The sequence below is a fragment of the Anomaloglossus baeobatrachus genome, chromosome 7 (assembly GCF_048569485.1).
Source record: "Anomaloglossus baeobatrachus isolate aAnoBae1 chromosome 7, aAnoBae1.hap1, whole genome shotgun sequence".
NCBI lineage: Eukaryota > Metazoa > Chordata > Amphibia > Anura > Aromobatidae > Anomaloglossus > Anomaloglossus baeobatrachus.
The window spans coordinates 61849329-61873959 of NC_134359.1; the positions used below are offsets into that span (position 1 = coordinate 61849329).

Consider the following 24631-nt stretch of genomic DNA (forward strand, 5'->3'; position numbering starts at 1 on the left):
CACCATTTTCTGTGACGTTGCAGCGACGTCCCGTCGCTGTCGCTGTGTGTGACATCCAGCAACGACCTGGCCCCTGCTGTGAGGTCGCCGGTCGTTGCTGAATGTCCAGCTTCATTTTTTGGTCGTCACTCTCCCGCTGTGACACACACATCGCTGTGTGTGACAGCAAGAGAGCGACGAAATGAAGCGATCAGGAGCCGGCGTCTGGCAGCTGCGGTAAGCTGTAACCAGTGTAAACATCGGGTAACCAAGGGAAGACCTTTCCCTGGTTACCCGATGTTTACGCTGGTTACCAGCCTCCGCTCTTGCTGCCAGTGCCGGCTCCTGCACTGTGACATGTGGCTGCAGTACGCATCGGGTAATTAACCCGATGTATACTGTAGCAAGGAGAGCAAGGAGCCAGCGCTAAGCAGTGCGCGCGGCTCCCTGCTCTCTGCACTGTGACATGTAGCTGCAGCACACATCGGGTTAATTAACCCGATGTGTGCTGCAGGAGAGCAAGGAGCCAGCGCTAAGCGCGGCTCCCTGCTCTCTGCACTGTGACATGTAGCTGCAGCACACATCGGGTTAATTAACCCGATGTGTGCTGCAGGAGAGCAAGGAGCCAGCGCTAAGCGCGGCTCCCTGCTCTCTGAACTGTGACATGTAGCTGCAGCACACATCGGGTTAATTAACCCGATGTGTGCTGCAGGAGAGCAAGGAGCCAGCGCTAAGCGCGGCTCCCTGCTCTCTGAACATGTAGCACAGCGACCTTATGATCGCTGCTTCTGCTGTGTTTGACAGCTAAGCAGCGATCATAACAGCGACTTACAAGGTCGCTGTTACGTCACCGAAAATGGTGACGTAACAGCGACGTCGTTGTCGCTGTCGTTTAGTGTGACACCAGCTTAAAAGAGGACTGTGATAACAAACTGATAAAGCATCACCAAGTTCTGTTCCAAGATATGGACTCTAAAGCACTAAGAACTGTTGGATATGCAGTCCGAGCCCAATATCTTCTAATTCTACGCCATATCTTGCAGATCCCCTGATCCTATATGAGGACTATAAGTTAAGCCTGTGATGCTCACACTCTTAGGACTGGAAAAACTGTGAGAGTACTTCAATTACTCGTGATTATTTGTAATGATAGTTGTTTCCAGAAAAGTGACCATGGATGTTTGGAGCAATAGTGAACTGTGGTTTACACATTCTGTGTAGACTTGTGAACAACTTTACCAATTTAACTAACATTTTGAGTCTAAGACATCCTGAAGGAATGAGGTCTGTCTCAAAAAAAAAACTGCTGAAATTGGTGCGCCAAACCTTCGAAGCAAAGGATGTTTGACTGATATGTGTTGTGTTGGGAGAACCACTGACATAATACACTGCACAATTCCTAAGGATTTATATCTAGTGTGTGGTCACCAGGCCTATAAATGACTTTCCCGGGGTGCAGAGGGGATCGACACCTCTGCATGCCTTATGCCGCTACCTTTATATTTCCTCATGGTGTTCTAGATATAAGTGCTTTACCTAAACATTCCCTATATAACCGAGCTGCAGACAAATGTATCCGATAATTTGGTTCTCAGGTATCACTGGGTGGCTGATGGGCATTCTACAGATGGGAATGTTGATACTACTAGTGTATGTAGCTGCAAGAATTGGTATATTTGTTGTGACAACACTATGTAAAGAGACTCGTAAGATCAAACATCACAGGCCGTCAGTTAACACATCTGCAAAACATCAAAGTGCTCCCTTGGTAAACATATATGATGAAGTTTACAAACAAGATATCTATCAGTGAACGGGGTTGGCCCCTTCATGCTGTCTCAGCATGGGGATATAGCTGGTGGATAAATTGTCTGTAAATAATAAAAAGGGAGGAATTGTTATGGTTAATATTTTATATTAAGTTTTGATTATCATTTAAGCAATTTATATATCTATATCTTTGATAATTTTGTATTTTTATATTAGCTTCATAAGTGTTATTCATAAAAGCAATAACACAGGGTGTACTCTTTGTTATAAAGATGCTTTTGTCTCAAATGTCTTTGTTAATGAAGGTCTAGAAAACTGGACAGAACTAGATTTTTAGAAATGCAGCCGGATCCATGATTTACGATTTTGTTATTTTCAACTTTCATTCCATTTTTGGTCATGTACTAAGCCGTCCCCTTTTCTTTTGTGGTTGTAATAAACTACTGTCTGGGCATCTGAGATTCAGACAAAGCCTGGTACACGGACATTAACTGTGTGTTCGAGTGTTTGTCTCCGATGCATCGCTATTAATTGGACCAACACTGGCAGATCTGGAGATCACTTTGTATCTCACCCTAAATTAGCTCTCCCAAGAACAGTGGTTTCCACGACACCTGTGACTAGTCAAAGGGGCGTTAGGTCCCTAGACTAATCGGCCCTCTTTCCATGTTATCATGATAACATGATTTCCCTTGGCTGGTGCCACCACCGCCAGCTCCTGGAATTGTTGCGCATGCGCACGTCTCATTTCGGCAGTGTCAGTGTTCTTCAGAAGCAGGGAGGACCCTTCCCGGCTTCAGTGATGAGCACTGCGCATGATCAGAAGAACAGCTTCTGCACTTCATCTTTAGCCTGGCATGCTGTGTATGTGCTGTTCCTATTTTCCTCTTAGATATCCATCTATTGTGTGTAAAATACAACTATAAATCAAAATCATCATACGACTCCGCTATTTGGACTAATAAGTATCTATAATACGAATCTGAGAGTAGTAAGTAAATATGTCTATAAAACTTTTCAATAGGACTCCTACAGGTCTTTAAGCCTCCATATAGGCCACTGCTGCTGTATAGACAATATAGACAACCGCAGCTGTCAGCTACGATACATTTACTGCAATTTAATGCTCTATTGTAGGACATGTTAAAAAGGAAAAAAAAAGTAAAAAGGAAAAAAAAAATAAAAAAAAAAAATTGCTCTTTGTTTATGGGCCATTACCAACTCAGCCCTTAGTATAAATTGCATTTTAAACGAGTGCTATAAAAGCGGCAGCGTGTAGGGAGAGCGCATACAATAAAAGGACAAGACACAAAACATGAATACCAGACAGAGATATGCTGTGCCACACTTAATATCCATGTCCTTTGCAGACCGTTCGGATGTGTTGCAGTTTGCACCTATTCGCGGCTTTGTCTGGATTCAAAGGCTCTTGACAAATCCATCACTAAAAGTGCCTGTGCACAGATTGCTTGCAAAAAAAAAAAAAAGGCTTTATGGAGTGGCCATCAGGCAGCGTCGGTATTACACTTAGGTGTGTTGTTGCTGTGGAGATGTCGGCCTTTTATTATGAATATTCAATTACAGCAATCTTAGCGTGCCAGGATGATACAATCTAATGCACCCAGTTTTTATCCCAGCACTATCAAGTCAATATGGAGTGCCGCCATCCACCATTGTGTCCATCTAGAAGCAAATTCCTTTCTATTCTTCCTTTTCAAAGCTCCTGGGGGAACAGCCAGCGGGCAGCACCGAACTAACAATGTGGTAGGAGATGATGGTTATTACTGGAGTTCACACTCTGGCTCCTGAGGGGAAGGAGGAGCGGTTTGAATTGATGCGTTAAAGAAAAAAAAAAAAATACCCCCCCCCCAAAAAAAAAATAAATCATATACTTACATATTATCTTTTTCTTCCCTTAATTATAGAATTATTGTTTTAAATATATATATATTATATATACATAAAATTATATTTATATATATTTATTATATTTATATAATATTTATAATTATATTTATATATATAATATTATATATACATATATACACACACAATTATAAATATATATAATTATATTTGTGTATATATATATATATATATATATATATATATATATATATATATATATATAGAAATAAAATTATAGTATTTTATTTTTTTTTCCTTTAATATAATTTAATATTTTCTTTCAATATTTTTTTTTTTCCTTTACTATATTTTATATGTATTTTTATTTATTTTTTTCCTTAAAAATATATTTTTTTTTCCTTTATTATATATATATTTTTGTCCTGTACTATAAAATATATATACATATTTTTTCCTTTAATATAATTTTATATCTATCTATCCATCTCTTTCTCATTATTAATATTATATACACACACATATTATATGTTTTTTATATATAAAAATCTTGCACCACCATGAAAAATTGGAATTGTAGATACCATCCACATCCGCTTTTGTGTTGTCATGGGTATACACATGGGCAAATGATCAGTAGTAATTTCCAGGCAATCACATGAAAATTTACAGGTATTTTCAGCTTACTGATAAAAAATAAATAAAATATAATAATATTTAAAAAAAAAAAAAAAATCATTACCTGTGATAGATCATTTACGGTCAGATTTCTTCCTAGTACATTTTGTTTCAGTGCAAACCCACTGTTTCTCATCTCCGCCATTAGCTCCGAGGGGTGCATTGATGGCCCTGAAAGGAGGAATTTGAGTCTGAATGCATCATTGATATCTCCCTACCTTTATTCTGACTCCGCTGTAGGAATGCGTTTGAAGCTTTGTTAAGTAAAATCGGTGCTAAATCAACTCAATAATCTTCTGCTGGGAAAAGCATCGGATATGATTTTCTAAAAAACAGCGGCCGGGGGGATTCAGAATACAAAATAATTGCATTTGTGTTTAAGCGAGGAGCTGGATTCTCCTCTTATGTAACTTCCTAAGACTCGGGAACAACATGCGGAGAGTATCGTTAGTTCGGGTGATTCTCATTACAGGAGACGGCTGGAAGGTATCCCGGCGTTACTTAGATTAAGCCGAGGACCTCTCGCAGCCCGCCACCCCGTATGGAGCGACAATACAAGACAAATACGGGAAAACTGGCTGCCAGCTAGAAAAATAAAATACAAAAAAAAAAAAAAAAAAAAAAAAAAAAAAAAACTTTCATGTTCACAGCACACTACAGAGGAGAAGTATTGCTTGTACTTATAAATCCAGCTTATGCGAATGATCATTATTCCACATAAAGGCTGGCACCTACAGCTCGCTTCACTTTTGCGGAGATGTAAATCTGTGGCACACACAAAAAAAATAAAAAATGGCCTTTTAACTGCTCATTTCATACTTGTTATTCCTGCGGAGACAGCCATTATGAGCGGACAGGAAACATTTTCTGCTTATTGAAATAATTACAATAGGTTTAAAAGGCACGGACCCTGGCAGCTTGGCTCCAGTATCAGACTGGAGGAGTTGTAAAATAGCATGCAGAATAAGAATAGTGAAACACGGAGGCACAAATAGACCTCCGATTGATACATTAATGGGGATAGTCAACCGCTTACGCTGATCGTTTGGCGGTTTTAGTCATTTATGTGCCAGTATTCCGAGGTAAAGCTGCAAAAATTAATCTTAACCGCTTTAGCTGATTGATTTCATCAGTCACACACCAAAAGAATAGAGTCTAACTGCGGTAAAAGCGACCTAGAGGGGCAAGCCTGAACGCCGCGACCTAGAGGGGGAAGCCTGAACGCCGCGGCCTAGAGGGGCAAGCCTGAACGCCGCGGCCTAGAGGGGCAAGCCTGAACGCCGCGATCTAGAGGGGCAAGCCTGAACGCCGCGACCTAGAGGGGCAAGCCTGAACGCCGCAGCCTAGAGGGGCAAGCCTGAACGCCGCGGCCTAGAGGGGCAAGCCTGAACGCCGCGGCCTAGAGGGGCAAGCCTGAATGCCGCGAGCTAGAGGGGCAAGCCTGAATGCCGCGAGCTAGAGGGGCAAGCCTGAACGCCGCGAGCTAGAGGGGCAAGCCTGAACGCCGCGAGCTAGAGGGGCAAGCCTGAACGCCGTGATCTAGAGGGGCAAGCCTGAACCAGACGACCAAGAGGCAAACCTAAATGCCGATCCAAGACCAGTGGAAATATCCCCACCGATAGAGGTTACCCGCATATGCCGAGAGATTTACTAAGATAACCTCCACATGTCTTGAATCGGACCTTGACGGATAGGTTAATAAATATCAGCCCTCGTGGGCAGGGATCTCACTCCTCCTGTAACAGTCTCTGCCTTGTATTGTTAATGAGTCTTGTACTTGTTTTTATTATGTATACCCCTTTTCATGTGTAAAGTGCCAAGGAATAAATAGCGCTATAATAATATCAGTCGATATGTGCATGGAAAGGGGGCAAGACGGGGGGGTGTCTCCTGATCGTTTCTCGACAGATGTGAAGGGAAAAGATGACTGGCATGTTTAATTTGCAACAGCTGATCCTTTTTTTTTTTCTTTTCTTTACGGAGGATACACCTCAGTCAGCGGCTCTTGGATTGAGAACACAGGGGCTGTCGGGTGTGTGTTGCAAAACACAAATAAAATAAGAACTTCCAGACATTAAATTAAACTGTAATTTTGAGTGACATTCAGTAGTCCTTCTGGGTCTATCCATAGACATTTGTGAGCAGGAGGAGTTCCCTAATCTCTTAGTGAGCTGAAATCTGAATAGAAGCAGAGGGGCGGAGAGCGGTCGCATGAAGGACACTCCCACCTCGTTGCCAAAGGACGCAGGAACGCAGTTGTTCCTCGTTCCTGGGGTGTCACACATAGCGATGTGTGCTGCCTTAGGAACGACTAAAAACCTGCGTCCCATAAGATCAACGATATTTGGAAAATGAACGTGTCAACGATCTGGTATTTTTGATAGTTAGCGGTCGCTTGTAAGTGTCACACGCAACGAGGCTGGATGTGCGTCACAAATACCGTGACCCCGACGACATCTCGTTAGTGATGCCGTGTAAAGCGGCCTTAAGGCAATTGCCAATGCTCCTTTTTTTTTTTTTTCATCATGTTTTTAACTCAACAATAAAAGTTGGGCTTGAACGTTTTCTCATTGGTGCTGGACCCCAGTGCTCATGGACCTTCTCCCCTATTTGTGACCTGGATACCAGCCTGCTGTGTTTCTAAATGCCTTGCTCCGCATCATGACCAAACAAAGTCCACCAGGGTTCCTATGTGAATACAAGTAATAATAATAATAAAAAGTTTATTTTTATAGCGCCAACATATTTCGCAGCATTTTACAATCAGGTGGGGGCTTGTACAGACAAAAACACAACAAAGTAACACATAGGTTAGCAGCAACAATAGGAATGAGGGCCCTGCTCAGAAGCTTACAGTCTATGGGGAAATAGGGGGACATAAATGGTAAAGTGTGCTTGTAGTGTTTTTGTTCCGGCCATCATTATGATAAATTATTAATTTCATATAAAGTTGAACGATACGGTCGTTAAACAGTAACTTTTTAAGTGCACTTACGTGCTATTGGTTGTTTGGAGGATGTGAGGACAGGAATAGATGGGAGAAGGTTATGGATAGCATTTAGAAGGCAGGTCCAGGGGAGAGTAAAGGCCCTGTCACACACACACAGATAAATCTGCGGCAGATCTGTGGTTGCAGTGAAATTGTGGACAATCAGTGCCAGGTTTGTGGCTGTGTACAAATGGAACAATATGTCCATGATTTCACTGCAACCACAGATCTGCCAAAGATTTATCTCTGTGTGTGACGGGGCCTTTAGAGTCTACCCTTCCATCCAAAGCGCAGGAGTAGGTAATACCGGTGGTGAAGGACTGCACCTGTCTTTTTTGCATCCTGCATTTTTATTCCACGCAGATCAGTCCGCATGGAAAATCAGCCATGTGCCCTGGCACACAAGCTACTATGGGTCAAAGTGCTCTCGGTGTGAACTCCGTGGTGCGCAAGGACCAAATATATTCTTGCCTCAACGAGGACTTACGAATACTTTTCAAGAAGTTTCCACATGGGCATAGACAACATGATCAGCAATTATTAAAGTTAGAGTTACAAGTGGTTTTCACACCGAATGGTCTTCCCAGGAAAGAGCGAATTATTTTTTTCTCCTTCCTTCTAAAATTAAATCCCTGCCACACCATCTGCATTTAAAACATTTACAAAAAATGTCTGTAAAGAGATTTCTAATATCACCCCAGTCCTGTATTAGGCCACCGATGTAACAAGTCCATTCATGACTTTTCCTCCCGCCTAAATATTCCGGAATCTCCAGCAATCCCTGGGATTATTACTGAGAAATGGAAGAATGCAGCAACTCCGCCATGACGTGGAGACCACTAGTGATGAGTGAGCACTTCCATGCTCGGTACTTGTTAAGAGCAGTTGGATGCTCGGATTGGCGAGACTCGAGTATAATGGAAGTCAATGGGGGACTTCAGCATTTTTCTGGAAGATTTCCCAGAAAAATGCTGAAGTGCCCCATTGACTTCCACATACTCAGGTGTTCGAGTCTCACCAATCCAAACATCGAACTGCTCTTATTGAGTAACGAGCACAGTAGTGGTCGCTTATCACTAAAGACCACGTAATGATACAGAGTTGGGTCACCAAGTGCTAAAGAGTGGAGGGAGAAAAGTCACCGAGTTCCAAACCTTCTTTGGCATTAACATCAGCACAAAAACAGTGAGTCAGGAGCTTCAAGCACTGAGGAGCTGCATGCAGCCTTACATGACCAAGCACAACACCAAGTGTCAGATGTAGTGGTGTAAAGCCACTGCCACGTTACTCTGGAGAAGTGGAAACGTGTTCTTTGCAGTGACCGATCACACTTCTCGATCTGGCAGCTGATGGAAGAATCTGGGTTTGGTGAATACCAGGAAAACGTTACCTCCCTGACTACATTATGCCCACTGTGAAGTTTAGTGGGGGAAGGAAAAATACCATAGGGCTCTTTTTTCAGGTGTTGGTCGAGGTCGCCTGAGAAATCTTAATGCTTCAGCTTACCAAGATATTTTGGAGAAATGGAGCTCCCAACTTGGTATTATCAGCTTAGGGAAGGACGTTTTCTGTTCCTTATAACTGCACCCTTCGCCCAGCGCACAAAGCAAAGTCCATAGTCCTTGTTGAGCGAATTTAGTGACAGTTTTCTGTGGCCAAAAGGTCAAGCCAGAACATTTTGTAAAAGTCAAAATTTATAGTCCTGATGTAGGAGTATGTGAATGTGCACGGCTTTCAGAGTCATTATTGTACCAACACATAGAAAGGAAGATTTCATTACAGCAGCAAAGCCGCTCTGTTTTGGAGTCAAGTGTCAGACTCGACATATCTTTCTACAGAAATGTCAGCACTGAACCCCACCCCGCTCTAAATTGTGAAGGTGTTTTTTTTAAAAAAAGTTCAACTTCTTTTCTTTTGTATTTTAGGACATCTCTAGGAAGCCAAGAAAATGGATTACACAAAAAATATTATTGTGCCAATTACAAAGGGGGGGGGGGGGGACAAACAGATTTTAAAAGGAAATGGTCACGGGAGTGTCACGGGTGACAGACAGTCATGTGGTTTCTGGCCCTGGAAGGTCGCAGTATTTGGTTGCACAGAATGCTCCACGACTTTGGTAGCTTTCCTGCTGGATTCATCTCTCTCCCCCTTTTGCACCGAGCAGGAGCTCGACTTCCACTCAGGTGTTGATCAGTATTTCCTTCGTGTTTAAATACCCCTTCCTTTGGGCTGGTGCTGGTGATATTTTCAGTTCCTTCTAGCCGAGGTTGCAAGCAGGTGGCTTTTACTCCTCTGTGATATCGCTGCTGAAAGCTTTGCTGAAATTCTACCTGCGTCATCTAATGATAAATAGTTCATGCTTTTCCCCCTGTCCACCTTGTGTCTTCTATAGTGTTTAGTGGGGTTGAAGAAGAGTTCATCCCATCGGTTCCCTATTTAGGGCCCAGCACTAGTGATACCTATGGTCAGGTATTCGGTTCTGCACCTATGCGCCTAGCCGATCTAGGGTGGTAAGGCACCCCAGGGACCCGCAGTAGGTTTGGTCAGGGGTCATTATCTTCCCTCTCCCTGGACACAGGGTTCCCCTTCATGTGCTTGGTACTTCCCCATACCTGGCATGACAAAAAGCTTTTAGAACAACTTTATAAGTCAAATTGGTTCTAAAGGTTGTAAAATAATAACAGTGATCCAGTGTGGAAGAAATGAAAAGGATGGCACCCACCATTTTCTGCATTTAACAACTGGAGTCCATGCATGCCCCCCCCCTCCTCCTCTTGTATGATTATTGAAGACTATTAAATACTGCAATGAATGCGGAGTGCCATTTTTCATTTCTTCCACACTGGGTTACTTTGCGACATCTGAATCTGGATTGAGCAACACCAACACAGAGTGAGTCTTCATTACGAGATCTCGGTCCAGACCTGCTCGACTGCAGCAAACTAATCAGCTGTGCCTATACCTTCTTTATGTGTACAATAGTAACAGTAATACCTGTTCTGTAGTAATCCGATGTGCCATCACTGAGGAATCAAGCTTTAACGCCACAGGCAAATTAGCTCGGGAGTGCGTTGTAGGTGTGTACTCTGAGTGCACCGACACTCCTAATGCACTTCCAAGCTAACTTCAATGTGACTTAAACATTTTAAAGTGAACCTGGTGGCCGATACGTATTGCTCGATCCATGAGCAGCATCTATCAGAGATTGCTGTATGATTTCAATCCCATGTTTGGAACTGAACCATGCTTAAAAGCCACCAAGGGACCAACCCACATGGGTGACCCGCTCCCCGCCTGCTGCGAGTGACTGACCTCTCTGTATAGGTGTATGTACTGCAGTATTAATATACTCCCCTACCTCTGTCTTCTCCGATATCCAGCGCCATTCTACTCCTCTTCTAGGTGACGTCACCGCTCTTCATTCTACTCTTCTAGGTGACGTCACCGCTCTTCATTCTACTCTTCTAGGTGACGTCACCGCTCTTCATTCTACTCCTCTTCTAGGTGACGTCACCGCTCTTCATTCTACTCCTCTTCTAGGTGACGTCACCGCTCTTCATTCTACTCCTCTTCTAGGTGACGTCACCGCTCTTCATTCTACTCCTCTTCTAGGTGACGTCACCGCTCTTCAGACTAGCCAGATCACTATATGCGTGAGCTGAAAGTGGTTTTAACACCAGAAGACCAAGGAGTCTAGTTCTGATGCTTCATAGACTTAAGCCCGCTACACACGCTTCAATATATCTCACAATCCGTCGTTGGGGTCAAGTTGTAAGTGACGCACATCCGGCATCGTTTGTGAGGTATCTGCGTGTGACATCTACGTGCGATCATGATTGAACGCAAAACCGTTGATCGCAAACACATCGTATCTTTCTCTAGAATTGAGCGTTTTGTTGCACGAACCTAGTCAATTGTAACGTGTGACATCCCTCATACGATTTTGGTGTCTGATGCTATGTGCGCAGGTGTGCGCTCTGCACCGCAGCTTAAAAAAGGTCCGCTTCAGAGCGCAGCTGAAAAGCTGCGTTCTGAAGCGCCTCACAATGTCTGTCATTCACTAATCTCTATCAGTCGGTCACTATCTCTGTCCCTCACTCTCTGTCCATGTCAGTCTATCCCCCTCTCTCATATACTCACCGATCCCCGATCCCCGGCGCTGCACGGCGTTCACACTGCTCCGGCGGCTTTTACTGTTTTGAAAAAGTCGGCCGCCCATTAAACAATCTCGTATTCCCTGCTTTCCCCGCCCACCGGCGTCTATGATTGGTTACAGTGAGACACGCCCCCCACGCTGAGTGACAGGTGTCACACTGCACCCAATCACAGCAGCCGGTGGGCGTGTCTATACTGTGTAGTGAAATAAATAATTAAATAATTAAAAAAAACGGCGTGCGGTCCCCCCCAATTTTAAAACCAGCCAGATAAAGCCATACGGCTGAAGGCTGGTATTCTCAGGATGGGGAGCTCCACGTTATGGGGAGCCCCCCAGCCTAACAATATCAGCCAACAGCCGCCCAGAATTGCCGCATACATTAGATGCGACAGTTCTGGGACTGTACCCGGCTCTTCCCGATTTGCCCTGGTGCGTTGGCAAATCGGGGTAATAAGGAGTTATTGGCAGCCCATAGCTGCCAATAAGTCCTAGATTAATCATGTCAGGCGTCTATGAGACACCTTCCTTGATTAATCTGTAAATTACAGTAAATAAACACACACACACACCTGAAAAATCCTTTATTAGAAATAAAAAACACAAACATATACCCTGGTTAACCACTTTAATCAGCCCCAAAAAGCCCTCCATGTCCGGCGTAATCCAGGATGCTCCAGCGTCGCTTCCAGCGCTGCTGCATGGAGGTGACCGGAGCTGCAGAAGACACAGCCGCTCCGGTCACCTCCACGCAGCTAATGAAGACAGCCGTGCGATCAGCTGAGCTGTCACTGAGGTTACCCGCGGCCACCGCTGCATCCACCGCTGGATCCAGTGACAGCGGGTAACCTCAGTGACAGCTCAGCTGATCGCGCTATTCTCTTCATTAGCTGCGTGGAGGTGACCGGAGCGGCTGTGTCTTCTGCAGCTCCGGTCACCTCCATGCAGCAGCGCTGGAAGCGACGCTGGAGCATCCTGGATGACGCCGGACATGGAGGGCTTTTTGGGGCTGATTAAAGTGGTTAACCAGGGTATATGTTTGTGTTTTTTATTTCTAATAAAGGATTTTTTCGTGTGTGTGTGTTTATTTACTGTAATTTACAGATTAATCATGGAAGGTGTCTCATAGACGCCTGACATGATTAATCTAGGACTTATTGGCAGCTATGGGCTGCCAATAACTCCTTATTACCCCGATTTGCCAACGCACCAGGGCAAATCGGGAAGAGCCGGGTACAGTCCCCATCCTGAGAATACCAGCCTTCAGCCGTATGGCTTTATCTGGCTGGTTTTAAAATTGGGGGGGACCGCACGCCGTTTTTTTTAATTATTTATTTATTTCACTACACAGTATAGACACGCCCACCGGCTGCTGTGATTGGGTGCAGTGTGACACCTGTCACTCAGCGTGGGGGGCGTGTCTCACTGTAACCAATCATAGGCGCCGGTGGGCGGGGAAAGCAGGGAATACGAGATTGTTTAATGGGCGGCCGGCTTTTTCAAAACCGTAAAAGCCGCCGGAGCAGTGTGAACGCCGTGCAGCGCCGGGGATCTGAGATCGGTGAGTATATGAGAGAGGGCTGCTCACTTCAGTCAGTTAGGAGATTAGCGGTCACCGGTGAGTCCTTCACTGGTGACCGCTAATCAGGGCGCGACACAGACAGAGCCGCAGCATGACCGTTAAGTCGGGTGAAGTTCACCCGAGTTCATTCTGACAGTGCGGCTCTGTCTGTGTCTGCTGTCATCTGCCATTCAGCTCTGCTACATGGCTGTCTGTGTCTGCTGTCAGCGGCCATGTAGCAGAGCTGAATGGCAGATGACATAGTAAAAACGCATCCCTACACATTACACACGCTTGGCAAGTCAATAAATAAAAAAAAAAAGGTGCCCAATGCATACGTCACAGAACACATGATCTAAAGGATCGCACACAAAATTGATCAATTTAACATATACTACTAACGCACGTGTGACAGCAAATGAACGACCTACGTGCAATCTCATAAGATCCCGTATGCAACCTGGGCGTGTCACATCGCAAATGCGATTGTAGAACTAATTGCAACGTGTAAAGTGGGCTTTATATTGTAAAGCTACTTCTGGGTAATACAGAACGCAGTGTGACCCGGATAGTCTGCAGAGTGGTGACATCACTCAGGAGAGGTGCCTAAGGGGAAAACTTTTCTCATTGCGGAGACTGACAAACCAATCTGGCTGCCAGTGAGGAGTCTTATAGCTACAATGCTCCTCTGGGAAATATTCAAACTGTCTCTTCAGGGAGGAAGGAGACGAACTCTAGTGCCACCTATTTGAAATAGCAATCCAACAAGTCAAAAGTGGCCCTTTAACAAGCCTTTTTATAGGACTTAGGATTTATGACAGATCAGAACCTCAATTTGTAGACACGGTGTTTCGGGGCCATTGCCCCTCGTCAGTGCAAAGTATGAGATCTGATCTGTATGCCTGAAGCTAACAAACTCTAGTGCCACCTATTGGAAGGAGCAATCCAACAAGTCAAAAGTGGCCCTTTAACGAGCCCTTTCATATGACTTGAGGTTCTGATCTGGCATAAATCCTAATTTGCAGACACAGTGTTGCGGGGCGATTGCCCCTAATCGGTGCAAAGTATGAGATCTGATCTGGCTGTATGAGAAGCTATAGTGGGGTCTAAGGTGAAAACTTTTCTCCTTGCGGAGACTGAGAATCCAATCTGGCTGGCAGTGAGGAGCCTTAGGCTATGTGCCCACGGGACATTGTACCTGTGAATTTATCCGCAAGTACGTCCACATGTTTCCCGCAGCAGCTCCCTGGAATCCGCAGCTATCCATAGCTGTGGCATACCAGTGAAATATCTGCGGACATTTGAGCGACTTACCTGCGGAAGTCCTGGCCTCTATCTCCATAGTGGAGAGGCAGAATTTCCGCAGCTATTTCCACAGGAATAAGTAACATGCAGTTATGTGCGGCTGCGGGATATCCTCAGTATATTCCGCAACCGCACATTCCGCAGCGTGGACACAGCACTCCCCATGTCCCATAGGATAACATGGGGAGTGTCTGTACATGCTGAAACTTGCGGATTTATCTGGAAAATCCAGGTAAATCCGCAGGTTTTCCGAGGCAAAATCCGCAGAAGCAAGCTCCCGTGGGCACAGGGCCTAAGACTCCTCATTGGCAGCCAGATTGGTTTGTCACGTCTCCGCAAGGAGAAACGTTTTCCCTTTAGCCCTCACTATAGCTTCTCATACAGCCAGATCAGATCTCATACTTTGCACTGACTAGGAGCAATCACCCTGCAACACTGTCTGCAAATTAGGATTTATGCCAGATCAGAACCTCAAGTCATATGAAAGGGCTTGTAAAGGGCCACTTGACTTGTTGGATTGCTCCTACCAATAGGTGGCACTAGAGTTTGTCTTTTCAGGGAGGAAGGAGACAATCAGAAGAGGTGCGAAACAGCGTTGGAGAAGACAACAATGGGTGAATATATTAATACACTACCATCACAGGATTAGGGGAGTTGTGGGACAACTTCTTTAAGAAAGTACTTGGAATTAATTTAATATTATACTTAAAATATCCAAAAATATCCAAAATTGATCTCTTTTTCTATTATCCCAAGCCGAGAGCAGGTCTCATTTTGTCAGATCCAGCCTGTTCACCTACTACAGAGTCCTCCATTCATTTCTCCTGTAGTGTCTTGGCCGCAGGGTTCCCCCAGCGGTAGAATTCGATTTCTGGGGATTTCTAAAGCAAGAATTGAAATGCTGAGCTGAATGCCAAGGTGAATTTAATCTATAGAGAAGTTGTATAAGAGCGGAGAATAAAACCACAAAGAAAAAAAATTCCCAAAAATTGCCTTTGACTCACTTGCCCACGTAAGAAGAGTTTCTAGGAGCCACACATGTTAAGTAAAAAGCAAGCTTTTGGCATCATGCTAAAAAGGTCAGACAAAAGACACTATAATTTTTCTATAGGAACAAGACAATTTTGCTCATTAGAGCGCCAGTGATGAGATGTGAGCGCTAGTCAGGTGAAGGGCCAACGCTTGCTTCATACGCCTCGCGTCTGTCTTACAACTCCTGCCTGGGGATTGCTGCCAAACATTGCCCTCGCTTCATATCCACGTTGTGTCCTTCTCAATAGGATCACCAGACATCTATAACACATGATGGAGAACAGAAGACCAATAAATAATCCTGCCCTTTAAGAAGATTGGAAGCCGGCCCCTTCTGAGGTTTTTGAACTTTTCCAAGACCAAGCCGCCATGTGGCGATACCTCACACATCTTTTTCATCATGTGAAAGCTCTGATTCCTGAGTCTTGTAGACATCATGTTGGGTTTCATCAAGAGGGACTCTCCTCTGGGCTGCTCATGCTGTTGGGTTGTGACCTTCACCACAACCATGTATATTTTTAGACCTACCCTGGAGGTTTTTTTTTACTTTGCTATCTGCGCTGTGATGTGTTATCAAAAAGACCCATTCAGGAGAGGTGCGGGGTGCGAGATGGGCAGAAAGAACAGAGAAAATCCCATTCAGGAGATCCAAGTATGAACAAAAGACTTAACAGGGCACCTAATAATTTTTGTGTAATAAAAAAAAAAAAATTATCTAAAAGTTAATGGATAAATAATGCACAAAAAAATCCCCCCCAAAGAAACGTAGGCTAGAGAAGAAAGGGTTAAACCACAGTGCTGCCGTGGAAAGATGAAACCATCAGGGTGACTTGAAAGTGATTGCAAAAAAAAAAATAAAATATATATATATCTATCTATCTATATATAATAAAAATTAGAACATTACAAAAACATATGAAGTAACCGGTCAACAAAAGGACACCATCTAAGAGGTTGTCCAATCTGGGTTAACTTCTTCTGAAGGAGTGGTCAGTAGAGGAATAAGATTTGTGTCACTCCGTTTCAACCTCTGGTCCGATCCTCAGTTGTAGAGAAGACTTGACTTCTGCGTCCGACATCTCCTGGGCAACTCAGTCGCTTCTTTAGGTCCAGTGACGTCATGTTAGGATGTACATTATGACATTGTGTGAGGCGCAGCGACTAAGCCTCATGAAACCAAAGACACTCAATCAGGAGCTTTCAAAAGCAGGGCATCAAGCCCAAGGAAGGACGCACGTGAAGATCAAGGAGTCCACTTGGAGAATAACCACCTCAATGGGACACTGTCTATGTCTTTTTCACCTAGGCCTCATATAACGTCATGACAATCGCAGTGTCTAAGGTGCCCTTTGCACACTACGACATCGCAGGTGCGATGTCGGAGGGGTCAAATTGAAAGTGACGCACATCCGGCATCGCTCTCGACATCATAGTGTGTAAATCGTTTTAACTACGATTACCGAGCGCAAAAGTGTCGGTATCGTATGATCGGTGTAGCGTCTGTCATTTTCATTATTTTGGCTGCTGCGATGTTACGATGTTGTTCCTCGTTCCTGCGGCAGCAGACATCGCTGTGTGTGAAGTCGCAGGAGCGAGGAACATCTCCTACCTGCGTCCCACCTGCAATGTGGAAGGAAGGAGGTGGGCGGGATGTTTACGCCCCGTTCATCTCAGCCCCTCCGTTTCTATTTCCTGCCTGCCGTGTGATGTCGCTGTGACGCTGCACGACCCGCCCCCTTAGGAAGGAGGCGGGTCGCCGGCCAGAGCGACGTCGCAGGGCAGGTGCGTGCATGTGTAGCTGCCGTAGCGATAATATTCGCTACGGCAGCTATCACCATGATATCGCAGCTGCGATGGGGGCGGAGACTATCGCGCTCGACATCGCTAGCAATTGCTAGCGATGTTGTAGCGTGTAAAGAGGACTTAAGAGTGAAAGAGATGCCCAGGAGATTCCAGGCCAAGGATGAACTGAAGTCCGCTGCAACAGGGAACCAGACCAGATGTTGGAACTGGGTATCGCAAAATTCTTTGCTCATGTCTAGTTGTCAAAAGGTGAAAATATTCTTGTTCCATGGATTTGCAGCTGTAGACAATATCAAACAGATCATTACTCACCTTCCACAGGTCCAGTAATGACGCTCCAAAGTTGTTCCCAGTGTTTGTTGACAGACTACACCGCACGTGACGGCTGCAGCCAATCACTGAGCTCAGCATCTCTTCAGATGAAGATGGCACAAGGTGCAGAGACCAAAGATTGGTTGCAGAGGTCAAGCGCGCCCTGCAAAACAGCAAGGAAAGCTGTGTTACTGTCTAAAGCTACAACACTGTTGGAAAAGAACATTTAAAGAGCAGCTTTCACCAGTTTGAGTAAATTAAACTGGTCACATCATGGAATAGTGGCAGGAAAGACAGGAGTAAAACAGTTAATTTTTTAGCCTCTCCCTCCAGTTGCAGAGACATTTGTTATAGTTCAACTGGGCATTATTAGAAATTGGTCTCTGGGGGGGGGGGGGGGGGGGGGAGTGGAGTTGTACTTTATCACCTATATGAGGTTGATTACTCAAACAAGCAGCACCATGGGAGAAAAGAATATGCCCTCATCTCCTTACTGATCTCTGTAGCTACTGTGCATAGATACAGCAGGGCGGAGTTATGTATCATTACAAACACTTCAAGATCTCATCTCATAGCAGTCAGTAAGGTTGGTAGGAGAGCAATTCCCGCCGGCCTGAAATATATGTCACCAAAGTGAATTAAGTGTGCTGACAGAATGTTATCACCAGCACATCTCATTTCCATTCCGATGTAGCAGCCAGAACAAAAAGTCACAAGGGGTGATAAAGGGACATATATGGAGTATGTTATTTAGATTTTTTTTTTTTTTATAGATTAAACCATAAAACACAACATGTTTTGATCAGGTCTACAGAAGGCCCTACTGGACAGCGGCTTTTGTGTTATTCAGCCATGAGATTGAATCCTTAACTAAATTCAAGTATAAAGCTGTGTGAAGGTGGAATTCACTGTACTTCAATGTTACTCTTAGAAAACCCAATCCCTATTTTCTTCAACATAGCGTGGTAACAGTCCCTAAATCCTTTTTTTCATCCCTAAATACGCTAATAACTGGATTCGTGTGGGGCAATGCAAGACCCAAATTAAAACAGACTACCCTACATAGGTCCAAACAAATGGGGGGTGGCGTTACCAAATTTTTTTCTATTATTATCTAGCAGGTCAGTTAAAGGCGTTCTCCTCATGGATGCCTGGCTCTCCCTTGCCTAACTCCGAGAGCCACTTAGCTAGTGCAGTAGGGACGGCCTGTCTACTTGGCCTCCTCGAAACAGAGGAGCTGGGACCATGGAAATTTCTATCCCTCCACAGGCTAGCGTGACATTTGTGGAGACAGATGAAAAGAGTTACCGTATATATTTTTCCGAAATGTCCCTATGGCAAAATGTATATTTTTCCGCTCTGTTGGACCACCCATCTTCCACCTTCTGGAGTTCACATGATGCCTTCTCGCTCAGTGAAATTTATGAACAAAATGTCCTGTTATCCTTTGAACAGTTCCAGTCCAGGTTTAATGTAGCTAGATGTCACTTCTTTAAATATTTGCTGGTCAGGACAGCCAGCACCACATGAGACGTACACATGGGACTGCTCTAATATCCACCTTTCCTCTAAGGGTTCTTTTCCACTTGCGATTTTCTGCTGCGAGTGCGATCCAATAAAAAAAAAAAAAAGTCGGATTGCACTCGCACCAGTGTTAATGAGGCAGTGCCCGCTTTCCTTTTATTTCTCGATACGAATCGTGCTCTTGGTGCAATCACAGCATGCTGAGTTTTGCAGCAAGACTCAGCTCACGCACCCCCATACAAGCCTATGGGAGCATGTGAAACATCACACTGCACTCACATGTTATGTGACTGCAGAGCGGTACACGCAGAGACAGGCAGCGGAGGAGATGGGGAGAAAGTGCTCCCTCCCTTTTCTCTGCTCATGTGATACGATCGCAAGACTGCATCATAGTTGCATGATTATTGGCTGAATCCCGCAGCAGAGGGTCATTAGCATATCGCTTCCGACGGGAGGAGGTTTTGGAATCACCTACTAAGGTCTCCTCATCAATTAACAACAAGATGATCCAAATTTACATAGTACACCAGGCGTATCTTACCCCAATGAGTTATTCAAGATGAGATACCGAGCGACGCCAAAGTGTACGCAGTGTTATGGGGAGGACGCAGACTTTGTCAACATGATTTGGGGCTGCCAGGTAATCGCCGCCTTGTGGCGTGTGGTGGTAGTGCTTCTATCCTCCCTGGCCTCCTTCCCTATACCTGTCAATCCACTACTCTGTTTACTTGGAGTCTTGGACTTTGTCTCATCTCCACAAAATTTTTCTACGAGAGTCCCTCTTTATGGCCAGGAAGCTTACTGCTCTGCGGTGGATGGGCAGCCCCCCCCCCCCCCAAAACCATACGCGCATGGACAGATCTTGTAAACGCAAGGCTTCCCTATGAGTGGATGGTATATCAAAATAGAGGATTCCCTGACAAATATAACAAGGTCTGGGAAATGTGAAACTCCTTCCCCTTGACATTACCAGCTTCAATGTCATTTCTTTATGAGCTGTTGATTTTCTGCTGTTATATAATAAGGATATTAGGCACTAATAACCAACCCTGTCAAATGTTTGCAGGTTAGATCCTACGGTGGAAACGGTGGAAATATCCAATTTTGCAATGTTGGACACAAGCTTTAAAAGTATAGCTTCTAACAACGATACAATACATGTATAACAGAAATACAACACTCCGGCCATTACCTGATCCGTCTGCAGTGACTGAGCTCGCGTTAATTCCCGAGAGACCAAATAACGGACATTCTCTGTCGGTGTTAACGTGTCCCCACTTATGACATTTAATGCACCTCACATTGCGAACCTGTAAAAATGAATACAGAAAAAAGGTCAGGAGAAAAAAAGAAAAGAAAAAAAAAAAAAAAAAAAGACCAGCAGTTCTGAATATTTCTTTTTAACTTCTTCTTTGTTTACAGTGTCCACCATGAAGAGAGCGAAAAAGAGAGCGAAAAAGAGAGCGAAAAAGAGAGCGAAAGAGAGAGCGAAAGAGAGAGCGAAAGAGAGAGCGAAAGAGAGAGCGAAAGAGAGAGCGAAAGAGAGAGCGAAAGAGAGAGCGAAAGAGAGAGCGAAAGAGAGAGCGAAAGAGAGCGAAAGAGAGAGCGAAAGAGAGCGAAAGAGAGCGAAAGAGAGCGAAAGAGAGCGAAAGAGAGCGAAAGAGAGCGAAAGAGAGCGAAAGAGAGCGAAAGAGAGCGAAAGAGAGCGAAAGAGAGCGCGCAAAAGAGAGCGCGCAAAAGAGCGCGCGCAAAAGAGCGCGCGCAAAAGAGCGCGCGCAAAAGAGCGCGCGAAAGAGAGCGCGCAAAAGAGAGCGCGCAAAAGAGAGCGCGCAAAAGAGCGCGCGAAAGAGAGCGCGCGAAAGAGAGCGCGCGAAAGAGAGCGCGCGAAAGAGAGCGCGCGAAAGAGAGCGCGCGAAAGAGAAAGAAAAAAAGAGAGAAAAAGAGAGAAAAAAAGAGAGAAAAAGAGAGAAAAAAAGAGAGAGAAAAAGAGAGAAAAAGAGAGAAAAAGAGAGAAAAACGGATTTGTGTACTCACCGTAAAATCGTTTTCTCTTAGCCATCATTGGGGGACACAGAACCATGGGTGTTATGCTGCCTATCCATAGGACACTAAGTAGATGCAAAAGCATAGCTCCTCCTCTGCAGTATACACCCCCTGGCCGGGCCAGGCAACCTCAGTTTTAGTACACAAGCAGTAGGAGAAAAAGCCAGTAAAAACTTCTCAACAGAGGAACATGAGAAAAAAAAAAAAAAAGAGTCATAACCAAATAAGGTACTGAGAGAACCAAGGCCCAAACAGGGCAACAGGGTGGGTGTGGTGTCCCCCAATGATGGCTAAGAGAAAACGATTTTACGGTGAGTACACAAAAATCCGTTTTTCTCTGACGCCTCATTGGGGGACACAGGACCATGGGACGTCCTAAAGCAGTCCATGGGTGGGAAAAATATAAACAAGACAACGCAACCCAAGGACTAGGAACCAGTCCCAGACAGCCTGGAGCACCTACTGAGAGATGGTGCTCTACTGCTGTTTGCAGAATGGTCCTACCCAGATTTGCCTCAGCTGAAACCTGGGTATGGACTCTGTAATGCTTTGAAAACGTATGTAGGCTAGACCAGGTCGCAGCCTTACACACCTGTTCCACTGAAGCCTGATGCCGAATGGCCCATGAAGCGCCAACTGCTCGCGTGGAATGAGCCCGCAGCCCACTAGGAATGGGCTTGAGTTGCAAGCGGTAGACTTCCTGGATCGCAGAGCGAATCCAGCGAGCCAGAGTCGCCTTTGAAGCTGCCTGTCCCTTCTTAGGCCCCTCAGGAATGACGAACAAAGAGTCCGTTTTCCTAAAGGGGGCTGTTCTGGATATGTAATATCAGAGCTCTGACGAAGTCTAACGAATGCAGAGACCTTTCCACCCTATGAACTGGGTGTGGACAAAAGGAAGGCAGAACAATGTCCTCGTTCAAATGAAACGGGGTAGGAACCTTTGGAAGAAAATCCGGAAGGGGGCGCAGAACCACCTTGTCCTGGTGAAAAATCAGAAAAGGCTCGCGGCAAGAGAGTGCTGCTAGCTCCGAAACCCGTCTGATGGACGTAATTGCCACCAGGAACGTTACCTTCCAGGACAGAAGAGCAAGGGAGGATTCCTTGAGAGGTTCAAAGGGGGACCTCTGGAGACCGTCCAGAACGAGACTGAGGTCCCATGGGTCCAGCGGCCGTTTGTACGGGGGAACTAGATGGGAAACGCCCTGGAGGAAGGTCTTGACCTGCAGTTTTTGAGCCAGGCGGCATTGGTGGAAGATTGAGAGCGCTGAGACCTGCCCTTTAAAGGGAACCGAGAGCCAACCTGCAGAAAAAAAAAACAAAAAAAAAAAACGAGAATTCTGGGGATGGCCAGAGGCAGAGGCTGGACGTTAGTTTCCCTGCACCATGAAAGGAAGATTTTCCACGTACGGTGGTCGATGCGGGATGAAGCAGGCTTTCGGGCGCTGATCCTGGTGGACATAACCGCGGGGGAGAATCCTGCTCTTGTTAATACCCAGGTCTCAATGGCCATGCCGTCAGCTTCAGGGCTCTGGAGTTCTGATGGGAAATGGGCCCTTGGGTCAGGAAGTCTGGGATGTCTGGAAGGCGACACGGTACGTCTACGAGCATTTGTTCTAATTCGGCGTACCAGGCGCGCCTGGGCCAGTCCGGTGCCATCAGTATCACCGGGACTCCCTCTGCCTTGATTTTCCTGATTACCCGCGGCAGCAGAGGTAGAGGTGGAAATATGTAAGGCAGGCGGAAGTGCTGCCAGGAGAAGACTAGAGCATCCGCGCCGATGGACTGCGGATCAAGTGACCTGGCTATGAACGTGGGTACCTTTGCATTCAACCTTGAGGCCATTAGATCCACATCTGGTGTACCCCAGCGAGTGCAGATGTGTAGCAACACTTCTGGGTGGAGAGACCACTCTCCGGCGGCCAGGCATTGGCGACTTAGAAGTCTGCTGCCCAGTTCTCTACTCCCGGTATGTGTACCGCTGATATCACTGACCCTGTCGATTCGGCCCAGCTGAGGATCCTGTGGGCCTCGAGATAAGCTGCCTTGCTGCAGGTGTCCCCCTGCCGATTGATTTAGGCTACAGCTGTCGCATTGTCCGATTGGACTCGAATCTGATGACCCGCTAGCAGAGGGCAGAACGCCCTGAGCGCGAGGAAGATCGCGCAGATTTCCAGGATGTTTATGGGTAGGGAAGACTCCTGGGGCGTCCAACGTCCTTGAGCAGTGTGGTGCCAGTACACTGCTCCCCAGCCTAGGAGGCTGGTGTCCGTGGTCACGACCAGCCAGTTCACTGGGAGAAAAGATCTCCCCTTCGATAGGGATGAGGACCGAAGCCACCAGCGGAGTGCGTACCTGACTGAAGGCGTCAGGTGAAGAGATCTGTCCGGGGAGAAGGGGCTCTTGTCCCAGGCCGCTAGAAGAGCTAGCTGCAATGGGCGGAGGTGCAGTTGAGCAAAAGGTACTGCTTCCATAGCCGCCACCATCCTGCCGAGCACATTCATGCTGAATCGAATGGAGCGAGACGGAAGACATAGAAGGCAGCGTACCGCTCCTTGAAGAGCGATCGCCTTGTCCAGGGGGAGATAGATCAAGCCCCGACGGGTGTCCAGGGACATGCCCAGGAAGGTGATTGATCGTGATGGGATCGGGGATGATTTGTCCAGATTCACTAGCCACCCTAAGCGGGATAGGGTGTCCACAGTGATCTGTACGATGGTTGAGCAGTCGCGGAAGGGAAGGAGGGGGCCTTGATGAGGAGGTCATCCAAGTAAGGGAGAACGACTACTCCCCTGGCGTGAAGGACGCTCATGGCGGCCACCATGACTTTGGTGAAGACCCTTGGTGCGGTGGCAAGGCCAAAGGGTAGAGCTATGAATTGAAAGTGGGAGTCCTGAACTGCGAAGCGGAGGAAGTTTTGGTGATCTGGGGCGATGGGTATGTGCAGGTACGCGTCCTTGATGTCTATGGAGGCGAGGAATTCCCCTTCAACCATGGATGCCATAATGGACCTTAGGGACTCCATTCTGAATCGCCGTACGTGCACATGTTTGTTCAGGTGTTTGAGGTCCAGGATGGGTCGAACTGACCCATCCTTTTTGGGGACCACAAAGAGGTTGGAATAAAACCCCCTGAACTTCTCGTCGTCCGGGACAGGTATTATCACTCCTGCTGTTTGGAGCGAGTGGATTGCTGAGAAAGAAGGGAATTTTGTTACTTACCGTAAATTCCTTTTCTTCTAGCTCTTATTGGGAGACCCAGACGATTGGGGTATAGCTACTGCCCTCTGGAGGCCACACAAAGCACTACATTAAAAGTGCAAGGCCCCTCCCCCTCTGGCTATACCCCCCCCGTGGTATCACGGGTTCTCCAGTTTTAGTGCCAAAGCAAGAAGGAGGAAGCCAATAACTGGTTTAAACAAATTAACTCCGAATAACATCGGAGAACTGAAAAACCGTTCAACATGAACAACATGTGTACCCGCAAACAACAAAAAAACATCCCGAAGGACAACAGGGCGGGTGCTGGGTCTCCCAATAAGAGCTAGAAGAAAAGGAATTTACGGTAAGTAACAAAATTCCCTTCTTCTTCAGCGCTCTATTGGGAGACCCAGACGATT

The 24631-nt window shown here is 45.8% G+C and overlaps 1 protein-coding gene across 1 annotated transcript in view; it reads right to left on the reverse strand.

The window, feature by feature from the left end:
• CIRSR (corepressor of RBPJ and splicing regulator) overlaps window positions 1-24631 on the reverse strand; it is a 62289-nt gene that overhangs the window by 15029 nt on the left and 22629 nt on the right. Inside the window, exons 7-8 of the mRNA XM_075317354.1 lie at window positions 20165-20282; window positions 4358-4464 (exon numbers count right to left, since the gene is read on the reverse strand). Of these exons, the coding sequence (XP_075173469.1) occupies window positions 4358-4464; window positions 20165-20282 (225 nt within the window). The remainder of the gene's footprint in view (window positions 1-4357; window positions 4465-20164; window positions 20283-24631) is intronic.